General features: G+C 45.3%; 1 protein-coding gene across 1 annotated transcript in view; it reads left to right on the forward strand.

Annotated features, from left to right (window-relative positions):
- The window catches only part of tbcd (tubulin folding cofactor D), a 400,428-nt gene that overhangs the window by 23,144 nt on the left and 361,019 nt on the right, over positions 1–16,265 (forward strand). The window contains exons 4-6 of the mRNA XM_070857568.1: positions 1,035–1,136; positions 9,691–9,837; positions 10,957–11,012. Coding sequence (XP_070713669.1) covers positions 1,035–1,136; positions 9,691–9,837; positions 10,957–11,012 — 305 coding nt within the window. The remainder of the gene's footprint in view (positions 1–1,034; positions 1,137–9,690; positions 9,838–10,956; positions 11,013–16,265) is intronic.

Raw genomic sequence — 16,265 nt, forward strand, 5'->3', positions numbered from 1 at the left:
CCCCCACTCTCCCCCCCCCCACTCTTCCCCCCCCCACTCTCCCCCCCCCCCACTCTTCCCCCCCCCCACTCTTCCCCCCCCCACTCTTCCCCCCCCCCCACTCTTCCCCCCCCCCACTCTCCCCCCCCACTCTCCCCCCCCCCACTCTCCCCCCCCCACTCTCCCCTCCCCCACTCTCCCCCCCCCCCCACTCTCCCCCCCCACTCTCCCCCCCCCACTCTCCCCCCCCCCACTCTCCCCCCCCCCACTCTCCCCCCCCCCCACTCTCCCCCCCCCCACTCTTCCTCCCCCCCACTCTTCCCCCCCCCCACTCTTCCCCCCCCCCAATCTTCCCCCCCCCACTCTTCCCCCCCCCACTCTTCCCCCCCCCACTCTTCCCCCCCCCACTCTTCCCGCCCCCCACTCTTCCCGCCCCCCACTCTTCCCCCCCCTACTCTCCCCCCCTACTCTTCCCCCCCCCACTCTTCCCCCCCCCCCCACTCTTCCCCCCCCCCCCCCACTCTTCCCCCCCCCCCCCCACTCTTCCCCCCCCCCCCCCACTCTCCCCCCCCCCCCCCCTACTCTCCCCCCCCTACTCTCCCCCCCCTACTCTCCCCCCCCTACTCTCCCCCCCCTACTCTCCCCCCCCTACTCTCCCCCCCCTACTCTCCCCCCCCTACTCTCCCCCCCCTACTCTCCCCCCCCGACTCTCCCCCCCTACTCTCCCCCCACTCTCTCCCCCCCCCCACTCTCTCCCCCCCTCTACTCTCTCTCCCCCCCCCCTACTTCTCCCCCCCCCCCCCCACTCTCTAATTGCCATTTCTAAGATACTCCATTCTAAACCAGTTGCTCCAAAAAAACAGGATCAACTCAGGCCGAAACTTGGCCCCTTGGTGTCTAGGTGAATCAAGGGAAATGGAAATTGGGCAGGAAAGTGGAATTAAGGTCGATGATCAGCCATGATCTTATTGAATGGTGGAGCAGGCTCAAGGGGCCATAAGGCCTACTCCTGCTCCTATTTCTTATGTTCTTCTAACACATTTTTGCCATTGCAGGTGCGTGGCTACAAATATTTTTTGAGGTTGTTCCCTCATGAAGTGGTGGATTTGCAGCCAGTATTAAATCTACTCACTCAGCAAGACCCAAAAGACTGTGATGTAAGTAGAGTGTCACAATTCAGGATTTTTTTGTACTATTTTTCCACAGAAAGCATTTGGATAAACAAATTATTTTTAATGTGAGTTTTTAAAAAAAAAACAATGTGTATTCTTAGAAGTTGAACAAAAAAGGGTCATATTGGTTGTTAAAATGCAAAACAGAAGGTTTTTTTCGCAGCAAATAAACAGTGAATCGTTTGTTAGCTTGTCTGGGCAATTAAAAAACACCTCTCACCCATTGCCACCATTGTATAGGAAACCCCTTCAATCTCTGCCTATCTCTGAAGTGGGGTTAGGGACACACACACACACACACACACACACACACACACACACACACACACACACACACACACACACACACAATTTGTCGACTCTTACTTTTTGTTATTTCCTATTGTTTGGCATTGGGGCATGGATCCCTTCATTATACTACAAAATCGGTGGACCTCGAGGAAAAAATAAAATTAACTACACCCAAATCCTTCCTTTTTTTTTGTAATGAAAACCCATTTCGTTTTTATTTTACTGTACAGGTTTCTTGTTTTTGGTACAAATTTGTCTAATCAAAATATTAGAATTTGACCCTATTCATAGCCTATTTCCTGAAATGTTTGTTGTACTCTTGTAAAAGCAGAGGTTGCAATCCCTTAGTTACACTTTCAATTTGTGCAGAATTGTATATTTCGACCTCTATTGAAATCCATTTGCCACTCCTTAGCCCATCTGCTTAATATTTCCTTGAAATATATTCATCGATAGCAACCTGTTGCTTCGATGCTAATTGCTCTTTATGGGCTCTTCGATCTTTTGGTGACCACTGTAATTTCTATAAAAAGCTTTTTCATACATTCCCATTATTGATTGAAAAACTGGTTATAATTTCCAACTTCTTATCTTAATACTTGCTATTACTCAGCCCTTAGACACAGCCTCTGTGCTTTTGGAGCTCCTAATGGTGCGAAGTTGCTGCATCAACATAATTTTTAAATGACTGAAAATAACTTGTCAGATTTTTCTCTGTGTTTGACCATAACGATTGTCTTGAGTGCAACAAATGGAGAAAAAGATTACATGCCAGTAACAGAGCTGGCCTGATTTTCCATATATTTAAATTATAGGACGCGACTGCTGCCAACGAATTTGCGCATGCGCAGTTCCTCTGTTTTTTTTTGTTGTCGCTGGACTTCCCAAAATGAGGAATAAAGAAGCAGATTTTGATAATTCTGTTCGAAATGTTAATTTTAAATAAAATTTGACTGTGAGTTAATTTTTAAAAGTTGTTGTTTGTCCTTCAAAACAGCGGTTCTTAAACTGGAAAAATCACCAGTAACATTAATCAAACTATAGTAACATCAATGAAACAAAGTTAAATTAATCTAGTCACAGTAAAATTAATGAAACTTTATTAGTGATGTGCTTCAGCAATTCTCAGGTCCACTGTCTGTTGTGGTGAATGTTATTCTTTAAATTTGGGACCTGACAGCTATGCGCAGAATGCTTCTGCCTGCGCAGCTTCCAGTAGCTTTTGGTTCGTTGGCAGGAGTCACTCCATTAAATTAATTGGTGAAAATTAAGGAGGACTTGATTATGCAAATGACCCTGTTTTCCTCTATGTACTGCGCCCAGAAGATCCTTTATGCAATTGGAAAGAAACTCTACCCCAACATCTTGTATATAAGTTACACTTCTGTATATCTTAGTCTCTTAATATTTTAATCTTTTAATCTTTTAAACTTTTACTGACGACATGCAGGCATAAATAGGGATGCTTTGTACCACATTTTATGCTGTATACATTAGACTTTCTACTTGTGTCCCATTTATTAAAATTTTGCAGCATCTGTGCTTGTTTACATGCTGTTCATTTATTAGTCCTAAATGCAAATTTATCTTGTTGCATATATGGTTGTTTCATTTATTCGAAGTCAAAGAAGAAAAGGAGCTTGAGAATCCAATTCTGCTTTGCATACACATCGTGGTTTAGATGACTGTGATGGTTTTAAAGCCAAGTCACAAACAATAAGTTCTGTTGTTGCTTTAAGAATTGTTTTGACATTTCATGGGGATTGACACAAACACATTAATATTGCTGCTATAAGAATTCCATAAACTAGCATACCAGTTCCTATTTAAATGAGGAACTTTAACTTTTTGAAACATTATATTCTATGCTGCCAATAATAGTATTTTTTTTTCATTACATACTGTGATGTATTACATCAAGTCTTTTTATAGTTCTGCTTCTTCCTCTGCCGGACAAGATAGTTTAGGCCGAAGGCTATGCTGCACTGTCGTCAGGCAACTAAAGAGTTTGTCTTCATACAGATTCTTGGCGTGGGACTGCTAACAGTTCACTTCTTCTCTTTCTTACTGGTTAATGGTAATAGTCCACTCTTAGTCCATTGCAGCATTGATCCCTATGTCCTGTTTTTCATGCATTAACAAATTACATTTGTTGCTTAAAACCATCCTCTTTGCCACAACAAATGTTTGTATATACTGTGGAAGAGGTTCTTGTTATGGTGGCGTTTTACCCATTGATCTGCCCATAACCGTTGCTTCAATCAGGAAAAAAAGTTCCATCTGATTTTAACCAATTTCCTCTAATTAGACCTATTGACGATTCCTTTTGAAAATGAGCAGATTGGGGGTCTTTTGTGCATCAGTTCACGATTCTTTTCCTCCCGCCCCGCCAGTCACATGCATCCTTGTGTCGTTGAAATGATTGCAGCTTGTGGAATAATCCAGGAATACAATCCATTAGGAAGTAAAAACAGAAAATGCTGGAAATACTCAGCAGGTCAGCAGCATCTATGGAGAAAGAAACAGAGTTAACATTTCAGGTCGATGACCCTTCGTCAGAACTGGAAATAGAGATGTAACAGATGTTTAAGCAAGTGTAGGCAGGGAAAGGAAGCGGGGGAGGGAAGAACAAAAGGGAAGGTGTGTGATAGGATAGAAGGCAGAAGAGATTAAGAGACAAAAGGAGATGATCATGGGGCAAGTTAAGAAACAAAAGATGTCTAGATGAGGATAAATGGAAATGGCAGTATCATCAACAGCTGCCATGGGGGGAAAAAAAATAGGGGCAGAGGCTACGATCTGAAATTGTTGAACTCGATGCTGAGTCCAGAAGGCTGTAAAGTGCCTAAACGAAAGATGAGGTGCTGTTCCTCGAGCTTACGTTGAGCTTCATTGGAACAGTGTAAGAGGCAGAGGATGAGGATGGAGAAATCAGAGTGGGAGTGGAGCGGAGAATTATTCAACCCAAATTTGGCCGACTTCCTAGGGTGAAAACAGCGCTGAAAAGATCTCCCCAGATTCTGGCCGCTCTGGCCCCTCCCATGGCTTGGCGCGGCATGGTCTGTCCATTATGGGGCGGAGCCAGGGCCTTGCGCGAAAAACAGTGCCGGCAGCTCAACGCATATGCACTGGAGGTTTCACGCATGCACTGTAGCTCCTGCCCCCAGCTGTGCTGCAGCATGGGACCCGATGCATCCCGTCCCTATTCCCAGCCTCACGACGCGCGCTGGGCTGGCTGCTCGAATAGAGAGAGAGAGAGAGAGAATCAGATCGCTGGAATAGAGAGCGAGTGAGTCAGAGAGCCAGTTCCCTGTGCTCTCCAGCCCAGTCGTCCCGCCCGCACCTATCCCCGGCCAAGTGGCTCTCGCATCAGCCGCCCGGCCCGCTGTCCGTTGATTCCTGCAGCAATTGTGTTGTGTGAGTCCAGCCCAGCCTGCCTGTGTGTGTGTTCTGTGAGCCCAGCCCCCTGTTTGTTGATTCCTGCAGCCAGTGTGTTGTGTGAACCCAGCCCAGCTTGCCTGCGTTTGTGTTCTGCAAGCCCAGCCCCCTGTCCCATGATTCCTGCAGCCTGTGTGTTGTGCCAGCCCAATCTATCTCTGTGTGTGTTCTGCGAGCCTGTGGCCAGTTCTCCTGCTCCCTGTGCTCTCCTGCCCGATAATCCCGCCTGCACCTATCCCTGGCCGAGTGACCTCTCGCACCAGAGTTAGGAAGGTAGGACTTAAGTTTTATTTTTTATTTATTATTGATGATTTTTATGCTTCTTGAGCGTTGTGAAGGTGTTTAATGCTTTGCAAGGTCCTCTCTGCTTCCCCCCCACCACCACCACCACCACCACCACCACCACCACCGCCCCCCCCCCCCCCCCCATCTCTGGCTTCCTGCGCTGATTTCTTAACTCTCCGCAAGGGTTTTCTGTGCGGCCACAAGTGGCCACATACGCTGGCCTAAGTTAGTTTGGAGCAACTATTAGCTGTCCAAAGTGGCTTAAATGGCAAAACTGGTGTAGGTGGCTGGTAACGCCCCCTTTTGTAAAAAAACGAAACCAAACCAAAAAAATCCTAACTAACTCACTTACACTGGTGCAAATTGAATGTGCAAAATGGGGATTTTTAAGATTCTCCAGAAAAATCAGGTTGCTCCAAAAAAACAGAGCAACTCCTGGCCAATTTTGGGCCCATTGTGACAGGCGACTGCAAGCTCAGGGTCACGCTTATGGACTGAACAAAGGTGTTCTGCAGAGGTGACCCGATCTGCGTTTGGTCTCCCCAATGTAGAGGAGACTGCATTGTGAGCAGTGAATACAGTCTACTAAATTGAAAGAAGTACAAGTAAATTGCTGTTTCACCTGCAAGGAGTGTTTGGGGCCCTGGACAGTGGAAAGGAAGGAGGTGCATCTCCTGCACTTGCACGGGAAGGTGCCGTGGGAAGGGGAGGGGGTGTTGGGGGTGATTGAGGAGCTGACCAGGATGTCGCAGAGGGAGCCATCCTTTCAGAATGCTGAAAGGGAAGGGGAGCGAAAGATATTTTTGGTGGTGGGATCCGTTGAACGTGGAGGTTGGTGGGGTGAAAGGTGAGGAGAATGGGAACCCTATCGTGGTTCTGGGAGGGAGGGGAAGGGGTGAGAGCAGAAGTGCGGGAAATAGAAACATAGAAAATAGGTGCAGGAGTAGGTCATTCGGTCCTTCGAGCCTGCACGACCATTCAATAAGATCATGGCTGATCATTCACCTCAATACCCCTTTCCTGCTTTCTCTCCATACCCCTTGAACCCTTTAGTCGTAAGAGCCATATCTAACTCCCTCATTCCACAGGTTAGCAACTCTCTGAATCACTAAGTTTCTCCTCATCTCGGTCCTAAATGGCTTACCCTTTATCCTTAGACTATGACCCCTGGTTCTGGACTTCCCCAACATTGGGAACATTCTTCCTGTATCTAATCTGTCCAGTCCCGTCAGAATTTTATATGTTTCTATGAGATCCCCTCTCATCCTTCTAAACTCCAGTGAATAAAGGCCCAGTCGATCCAGTCTCTCCTCAAATGTCAGTCCTGTCATCCCGGGAATCAGTCTGGTGAACCTTCGCTGCACTCCCTCAATAGCAAGAATGTCCTTCCTCAGATTAGGAGACCAAAACTGAACACAATATTCCAGGTGAGGCCTCACCAAGGCCCTGTACAACTGTAGCAAGACCTCCCTGCTCCTATACTCAAATCCCCTAGCTATGAAGGCCAACATACCATTTGCCTTCTTCACCGCCTGCTGCACCTGCATACCAACCTTCAATGACTGATGTACCATGACACCCAGGTCTCGTTGCACCTCCCCTTTTCCTAATCTGCCGCCATTCAGATAATATTCTGCCTTCATTTTTTTGACATCAAAGTGGATAACCTCACATTTATCCACAGTATACTGCATCTGCCATGCATTTGCTCACTCACCTAACCTGTCCAAGTCACCCTGTAGCCTTTTAGCGTCCTCCTCACAGCTCACACCCAGCTTAGTGTCATCTGCAAACTTGAAGATATTACTCTCAATTCCTTCATCTAAATCATTGATGTATATTGTAAATAGCTGGGGTCCCAGCACTGAGCCCTGCGGCACCCCACTTGGCACTGCCTGCCATTCTGAAAAGGACCCATTTATTCCTACTCTTTGCTTCCTGCCTGCCAACCAGTTCTCTATCCACGTCAATACATTACCCCCAGAACCATGTGCTTTAATTTTGCACACCAATCTCTTGTGTCGGACCTTGTCAAAAGCTTTTTGAAAGTCCACTGGTTCTCCCTTGTCCACTCTACTAGTTACATCCTCAAAAAAATTCTAGAAGATTTGTCAAGCATGATTTCCCTTTCATAAATCCATGCTGACTTGAACCGATCCTGTTTCTGCTTTCCAAATGTGCTGCTATTCCATCTTTAATAATTGATTCCAACATTTTCCCCACTACTGATGTCAGGCTAACCGGTCTATAATTCCCCGTTTTCTCTCCCTTTTTAAAAAAAAACGTGGTGTTACATTAGCTACCCTCCAGTCCATAGGAACGGATCCAGAGTCGATAGACTGTTGGAAAATGATCACCAATGCATCCACTATTTCTAGGGCCACTTCCTTAAGTACTCTGGAATGCAGCCTATCCAGGCCCTGAGGATTTATCGGCCTTCAATCCCATCAATTTCCCCAACACAATTTCCTGACTAATAAGGATTTCCTTCAGTTCTTCCTTCTCGCTAGACCCCTGGTCCCCTAGTATTTCCGGAAGATTATTTGTGTCTTCCTTCGTGAAGACAGAACCGAAGTATTTGTTCAATTGGTCTGTCATTTCTTTGTTCCCCATTATAAATTCACCTGTTTATGACTACAAGGGACCTACATTTGTCTTCACTAATCTTTTTCTCTTCACGTATCTATAGAAGCTTTTGCAGTCAGTTTTTATGTTCCCAGTAAGCTTCCTCTCATACTCTATTTTCCCCCTCTTAATTAAACCCTTTGTCCTCCTCTGCTGAATTCTAAATTTCTCCCAGTCCTCAGGTTTGCTGCTTTTTCTAGCTAATTTATATGCCTCTTCCTTGGATTTAACACTATCTCTAATTTCCCTTGTTCGCCACGGTTGAGCCACCTTCCCCGTTTTATTTTTACTCCAGGCAGGGATGTACAATTGTTGAAGTTCATCCATGTGACCTTTAAATGTTTGCCATTGCCTATACACCGTCAACCCTTTAAGTATCATTCGCCTGTCTATTCTAGCCAGTTCACGTCTCATACCATCGAAGTTACCTTTCCTTAAGTTCAGGACCCTAGTCTCTGAATTAACTGTGTCACTCTCCATCTTAATAAAGAATTCTACCATATTATGGTCACTCTTCCTCAAGGGGCCTCGTACAACAAGATTGCTAATTAGTTCTTTCTCATTACACATCACCCAGTCTAGGATGGCCAGCCCTCTAGTTAGTTCCTCGACATATTGGTCTAGAAAACTACTACTAATACACTCCAGGAAATCCTCCTCCACCGTGCTGCTACCAGTTTGGTTAGCCCAATCAATATGTAGATTAAAGTTGCCCATGATAACTGCTGTACCTTTATTGCACGCATCCCTAATTTCTTGTTTGATGCTGTCCCCAACCTCACTACTACTGTTTGGTGGTCTGTACATGACTTCCACTAGCGTTTTCTGCCCTTTGGTGTTCTGCAGCGCTACCCATACAGATTCCACATCATCCAAGCTAATATCCTTCCTTACTACTGCATTGGTTTCCTCTTTAAGCAACCATGGTAGAGGAGAATCCTCGGTTGAGGAAGAAAGACATGTCGGATGCACTAATATGGATGATGTTGTCAGAGCAGATGCGACGGAGAAACTGAGAGAATGGAATAGAGTCCTTACAGGAAGAGGGTTGGGAGGAAGTGTAGTGTAGGTAGCTATGGGAGTCAGTGGGCTCACAGTGAATGTTTGTCAACAGCCTATCTCCAGAAATAGAGACCTAAAATTCAAGGAGGGGAAGAGTCGGAGATGGACCATGTGAAGGTGAGGAAAGTGTGGAAATTGGAAGCAAAGTGAATGAAATTTTCTAGTTCAGGATGAGAGCAGGAAACGACACTGATACAGTCATCAATGTACGTAAAAAGAGATGAGGGAGGGGACCTGAGTATGACTGGAACAAAGAATGTTCCACATATCCCACTGAAAGACAGGCATAGCTAGGACCCATGCAGGTTCCCATAGCAACACCTTTAATTTGGAGGAAGTGAGTGGAGTTGAAGGAGCAGTTGTTGAATGTGAGAATAAGTTCCTTCATGCGGAGGAGGAGAGTAGTGGTGGTGGATGGGGACTCAGGCTCACGCTCTTAGGCTGTTGTGGTAGGGGATGGAGGAGTAGAGGGATTGGACGTCCATAGTGAAAAGGAGACAGTTGGGGCCACGAAAGTGGAAACTGTTAAAGTGGTGGAGGGCATTGGAAGAGTCGCGGATGTAAGAGGGAAGAGACTGGACAAGGGGAGAAAAAATAGAGTTAAGATAGGAAGAGACAAGTTCCGTGGGGCAAGAACAGGCTGAAACGATGGGTCTACCAGGGCAGTCCTGTTTGTGGATGTTGGGAAAGAGGTAGAAGCGGGCTGTGTGGGGTTGGGGAACTATGAGGTTGGCGGCTGTGGAGGGAAGGCGTCCAGAGGAGATGATGACCTCATGACTCGTATGTATTTTAATGATTATAATGGTATGCAACTATTCCTTTTCTTTCTGTATTTCAGACCTGGGAGACTCGTTACATACTTTTATTGTGGTTATCCATGACCTGTTTACTTCCATTTGATATGGCACGACTTGATGGTAACAACTCGACACTGGCAGGACAATCTAGGACACCAACTATGGATCGGATTTTGAATATAGCAAAGGTGAGTGCTGTGCCCCTCAGCTGTGTTATAATTGTCCATTTTAAATTTGCTTTAAGTTAACTTGGGGTTTCATTTCTAGAGGAATAGAATACAAAAGCAAGGAAGTTATGTTTCATTTATACAGAACCTTGGTTAGACCACACTTGGGGAATTCTGGTGCAGTTCTGGTCTCTATATTATAAAAAAGCTAATGATGAACTTTGAAGAAATTGCCAAGATGTTGCCAGAATTGAGAGGTTCATTTTTGTCGGATGAATGAGACCACTTATTCCTTGGAAAGAAAGATTTGGATTTATATAGTGTCTTTCACAACCATCGGACTTCTCAAAGCGCTTTACAGCCAATGAAATACTTTTGGAGTGTAGTCACTGTTGTAATGTAGGAAAGAAACGAAATGGGGTAGAGGAGCAAAGAGTTCTTGGATTACAGATACATAAATCATTAGAAGTGGCAACATAAATCATTGGACGTGGCAACACAAATTGAAATAGCCACAAAGAGTGCAAACTTAAATGGGCAGAATGTGGATCTGGATAAGAAGTGGATAAAAAATAGGAAACAATGCTCATGATAGGTGAAGTTTGAGATTGGAGGAGTGGAGCAGCCCAGTGGTCAATGCTTAAATCCTGCTGTTCTCTTTATAAATGATCTAACTGCAGAGAGAGGGCGGGAGGAGGCCATAGATGTATTTAAAGATGAGAGTTTTAAACTCAAGTTGGGGTTGGGGAGCCAGTGTAGGTTAACCAGAGCTGGGGTGATAGACAAATGGGATTTAGTACATGACATGATACGTATAGCAGATATTTGGACTAATTCAAGTTTATAGAAGGTGGAGGATTGGAGGCTAGCAGGTAGATTAAGGGTAGTTGAGTTGGGAGCTCCACAGTGGGGAGACTAAAGGTATCTTCTTCAACACCTGCCACACACTCAGCTCCGTCAGTGATGCCATCCCCCTCCCTGACCATTATCTCAGTGTTCACACCAAAAATAACCATCTCTCTAGTTCAGTGGTTCTAGTCTAATGTATTGGAGATTTGGACTTTCCCCACAATTGTTGCTTTTGGTACATTGTATGACCTTTTAATGAATGATGGATGAATTTGTTTTTATTTATTCTAGTCTTACCTAACAGTCAGTGACAAAGCAAGGGATGCCGCTGCTGTCCTCGTATCCAAGTAAGTGTGTTATATTGCTCATTATTTAGTTGTTGCTTCTGAACATATGACAATTTTCCATTTTGGATTTCACCAGAGTCTGTGTATATATGTGAATAGAATAAACATAGAGTCGAAGATGATCTTTTGCATGAGTATTTATAGAGCACAGCTTCATTTTGTTAAAATTAAGTGTGTAATAATGAGGTAATAGATTACTTGCCTCTATGAAGAACCACCATATGAAGACGACTCATGCTGATAAAAGTCATTACCTTTATGAGAATCGGACTAGATCAGTTGCCTTCCCACTGTGTTCAATGGTTTGACACTGAGAAATGTTTTCTGCTTAAGAAAAGCGCATGTGGCTTTCTGCTGTTGAGACACCCTCCAAAGCATCCTGATCTCAGCCACCTGGGTCATTCCACTCATCACAAAGCATTCTGAGGATGCTCAGAATTCTTCTGACAGTTTTATTTTGTAAATGGCCATCAGTGACAGATCTAACAAGGCAGTACTTGGGATAATAGGCTGGACAGTCCTGGTGACTTATTTCCCACAATATTCAAGCTCCTGCACATGTCCAGCGGATGTGGAGGAGAGTGCTGAATCCACACCAAGATGCAAGGGAATGCAGACTGCAACTAAGAAGCCTGGTAGTGGAATTTGTTGCTTATTGGATTTCCAGTTGGACCTTTATGCATCAGTTGCAACCTAATTTAGGTCTTGACTTGTAGGTCCTTCACACAGGACTCATGGAAACAGAATAATGTATAAAATGGAGACCAACTTGGTTCAATTTTTTAATAAATCATCTAAGTGAAATTTAATTTTCAGTGGCCATATGTTTTTAATTCACAACATAATGTTGCAACAATTTTTTAAATATTTATTTTTCAGTGCAGATCTGTGGTGTAACATATGAGCTAAAATGATTTCGGAAGCACCGTTTCTCGGAGGTGATGGTGTAACACATGTGCTGGTGAAATGTGCCACACAGTGGTAGGATGTGGAATTGCCGCTGTCATTTTTTTTCTCTTCCTATCTCAAGTTTGCAGTTCTGGCTCAGCATAGGGTGTCAACCTGCTGTGCTCCCAAACACCACCTAGTGTTCTGTTACAAAACAGCATCAGTAAGGGTCTGGAAGCAGATTGTTTGTCTGCAAGGGGTTGGTGTGTGGCACAGGGACACAGAGAGAGAGAGAGAGAGAGAGAGAGAGAGAACCATTGGGGGTAATTGCTTTAACAGTCCAGACTGATTCTTCTTTGAACTGTGAGGACATTGCATTTTGTTCTATGTGCATTAGTGTACAGTGAATTTACAATGCCTTTGTAGAATAAGACGGCAGATAATGCAAGGTTTGAGTGTTTCCTTTGTATCCTGGGATTCTTCAATTCACGCTGAAATGTCTGAAATGTGATGCTGTTTATCGAATTCAGCATTCTCTCTTTCTCGCTATGTTGATGTCATTCCCAAACTGTTTCTGTTGAATACATATGCTTCCTTGTGGCTGGCAGCTGATATCCATATTAACAGTGGGAGGGGAATTGTAACCTGAACAAGCATTTAATGTCAGCGCGTCGGGAAGCCAGCTCTAGCCCGCAGACTTCCGGTTTTAACTTAAGTGTGTTAGGCTGCTTCCATGCAACTTCCTTGGGAGAGGCAGATTGCCGATTAACATGTGCTAATCACTCAATTAGAGCAATATTTCAACTCACTTTTAAATTTAACAGTGCATCCATGGATTTCCCAGGCTTCCTGAAACTCGCCAGTGAAGGCAAGACGAGAACACAGTGGCAATTGAGGGGGCTTAATCAATCTCCAGGAAATACTGCAATAAATACTCAGTACTCTCTACTCACAGTTTCTTTCTTACCTGCTAATGGGAAAGGGTTTGTTCACAGTACTTTTGCTGAGAGGTTACTATCTACGCTTTGGAATTTTTCATAAATAGATCAGAATGGGTGGCATTATGGTTGCCTTAGATTGGACCTCGGACGAGGACCAATATGACCAGCACCAGCCTGCTGTTCAGAGGCCTGTAGTTGGATAGCAGAGGCAAGCGCAGCAGAGAGAGCAGCATCTTGCAGGAAGCACTACCCGTGACACGGTGTACAGGCAGAGGCTGAGTTTCCTTGACATGTCCGAACAGCAGTGTCTCAGGAGACCCAAGTTGTCGCACCAGGTGGTGGCAGACATCTGCAGCCTCCTTGAAGAAGACCTGCTACCTGCTGGACCTTTAAGTGGGGAATTTTTACCTATGGCTGTCAGTCACCATCGCCCACAATTTCTTAGCCTCCGATCCTTCTGCCGGAGATATATCCAGGATCTCCCAGCCCATGGTCCACAAATACATAGATTGATGGCACAAATACAGAGCAGGCAATTTATGTCAATTTTACGTGTGATGAAGCTAGTCAGATTGAGCGGCTGCTCAGGTTTGCACCTCTGGCTGGCTTTCCACAGATGCATCAACTGCACACGTGGCAATCCATGCACTCCCAGATCAACCAGGAGTATTGGTCAACTATAAGGGCTTCCATTCCATCAATGTGCAGCTGGTGCGCAACCACAGAAAGATATTTCTGCAGGTATGCGCCAGATTCCAGGGGATCTGCCAGGATGCTTACGTCCTTTGGCAGTCCAAGCTCCCTGATGTCTTTGGACCTGCAAGCTGACTTAAGATGTGGCTGCTTGGAGACAAGGGATACCAACATCAAACTGGTGACCCCTGTCATAAACCTGACCGATGAAGCCCAACAACGCTGCAGTGAATTCTGTATGACCACCAGATGTGTGATCGAACAACCCATCGGCATGCTGAAGAAAGGTCATGGTGTGCTGCGTTGTGCACAACATTGCGCAGCAGTGAGGTTAGGATTTGCAGGAGGAACAGGCGAAAAAGCTCAGATCCTTTCAGATGTTTCCGAGGAGGAGGAGGAAGGAGGTGAGGGCAGTGCCCTCCACTGCTGTCCCTGCCACCACCATCTACACTTGCACACTTGTGTGAAGTGTGGCTCACCAGGGGGGCATCACTGAAGTGCGGCACCGCCTTTGCCCATCTCAAATCCATCATTTAATTGCCAGGTCCTTTTTTGCAAACTCATTCCTCCAAATTCCATCTTCGGATTGGCCCTGCAAATACTGGAGTTGAGATCGCGTCATGTGGGTCCTCGTCACGCCCGCTGCTCCGGATCGGACCGCAAACCTGGAAGTAAAATGCTAATGAACTGGATGAGTTTAAAAAAGCCCCAATCAGGCATGCTGAACTTACTTATATGTTTCCCGCGCGATATTGACACCAGCTCCCAATGTGTCTCCAAGTTAATATCAGGGTCTAGGTCTCCCATTGAGTAACCGTTCTAATCGACAATTTAATCTACTTTCTTGGTCACAACAGCAAAGAATTTCTGTCACTGAACAGGGAAGTCTTGCGCTGCATCGGCATTAAAAAAGGTGAAGGGAAGCATGGAGAGAGGCAAATTGTAAGCTCACTTACCTTAGCAACCCTTGGGCGATCAGCAAATGTCTTCCTCATCTACTCCTAGGATCACTAAACAGTGTGTAAGATGGGGGAGAGGAGGGAGCAGAGGAGGCAGAGGCTGCCTTGATTTTGGACCAAAACATCCATGAACTCTTTGAGCTGAACATAGGCCAGCCTTGCGCCCATTTTTTTGGCAATATTTCGCTGTTTTTGGCAGAAGAAGGTGATCAGGGAGCTGGAATTATATTTATTTTTCCATCAGGAAGGTATCTTTGTATTGAAAGGGCCTGACAATCCTGGGAATGGCTCCATTGTCTGGGAATGGAGACCACACTCAGGGCAACAAACTGCAAAGCAATTGTGAACTTTTCACAGAGAAGGTCAGCGGTGGGCTGTACAATGGAGCACTGAGTACAATAATATACCAGGCATTTCTCAGAGGATCTGTGAGGATTGGGGTACCCCTAATCTAAGAATCAGAAACCCCACCTTTGAAATTGCGGGATTGTTCACCTGGACTCAGACACAGCCCAGTAAGCAAATCCTGAAACAGTATGAAATATTTAGGGTCAAAGGTAAGTAGGACCAGGACTGGAAAGGGTTGAATAATATGATTATTTGTGGGTAATTCCAAAAATATTCTGAACCAAATGTTGGGATGATGTCATGATCCTCCAGTTCTATCACCCAGCCCAGAATGAATCTCTCTTTAAATACAGCCATGTGGGTAAAAATCCTCTGTGCATTAGAAATAGTGGATACACGAAGGGCGAGTAATTTTGATTATTAACATTAGCATTTGTTCGTAAATTTGTCATCCATCCTCCTAAAATTCCTGAGACAACGGCCATGCAGGAGGATGGAGCTGGTGCCGATGGTATGGAATTCGTGGCGAGGGCCGAAGACGATGGCTTTGATTTTCCAAATAATTAACGGAGGAAATTATTGCTCATCCAAGACTAGATATTAGATGATCGACCTGATAGCACAGAGGCAGTGGAGGTTTCGAGAGAGGTGGTGGAGTGGTAGAGCTGAGTGTCGTGAATACACATGTGGTATCTGACCCAATGGCTGGAATTTTCAGTGGGGTCAGCGAGCGCGATCGATGGCGGGTCAGGTGGCAAAGTGAAACCATCGCCACGCGCCTTTCCCAATGTCGCGTCTGTCAGCACTGAGCAGACCCAACACGCAGCAGCAGGGGATTGAATTCAGGCAATTATGATCTTCTTTTGAAATCATTAAGAATACATTTGAGCTCATATTTTGATTTTAAGTGCTTGCCCATGGGGTCCTCGCTGCTCAGGGAGACAGAGGGAAGTAAAATGGGGGCAGAAGCAAAAGATAGAAAGAAGAAAAGTAAAAGTGGAGGGCAGAGAAATCTAATGCAAAAATCAAAAAGGACCACATTACAGCAAAGGTCTAAAGGGACAAAGTGTGTTTGAAAGACAAGCCTGAAGGCTCTGTGCATCAGTGCGAGGAGTATTTGTAATAAGGAAGACGAATTAACTGCGCAGGCAGCGATTAAAGAACATGATATAAATGGGATTACGGAGACATGGCTCCAGGGTGACCAAGGCTGGGAACTCAACATCCAGGGGTATTCAACATTCAGGAAGGATAAACGGAAAGGAAAAGGAGGTGGGGTAGCGTGCTGGTTAAAGCGGAAATTAATGCAATAGTAAGGAAGGATATTAGCTTGTATGATGTGGAATCTGTATGGGTGGAGCTGCAGAATACCAAAGGGCAGAAAACGCTAGTGGGAGTTGTGCACAGACCACCAAACAGTAGTA

Source organism: Pristiophorus japonicus, chromosome 16 (assembly GCF_044704955.1).
Source record: "Pristiophorus japonicus isolate sPriJap1 chromosome 16, sPriJap1.hap1, whole genome shotgun sequence".
Classification (NCBI taxonomy): Eukaryota; Metazoa; Chordata; class Chondrichthyes; family Pristiophoridae; genus Pristiophorus; species Pristiophorus japonicus.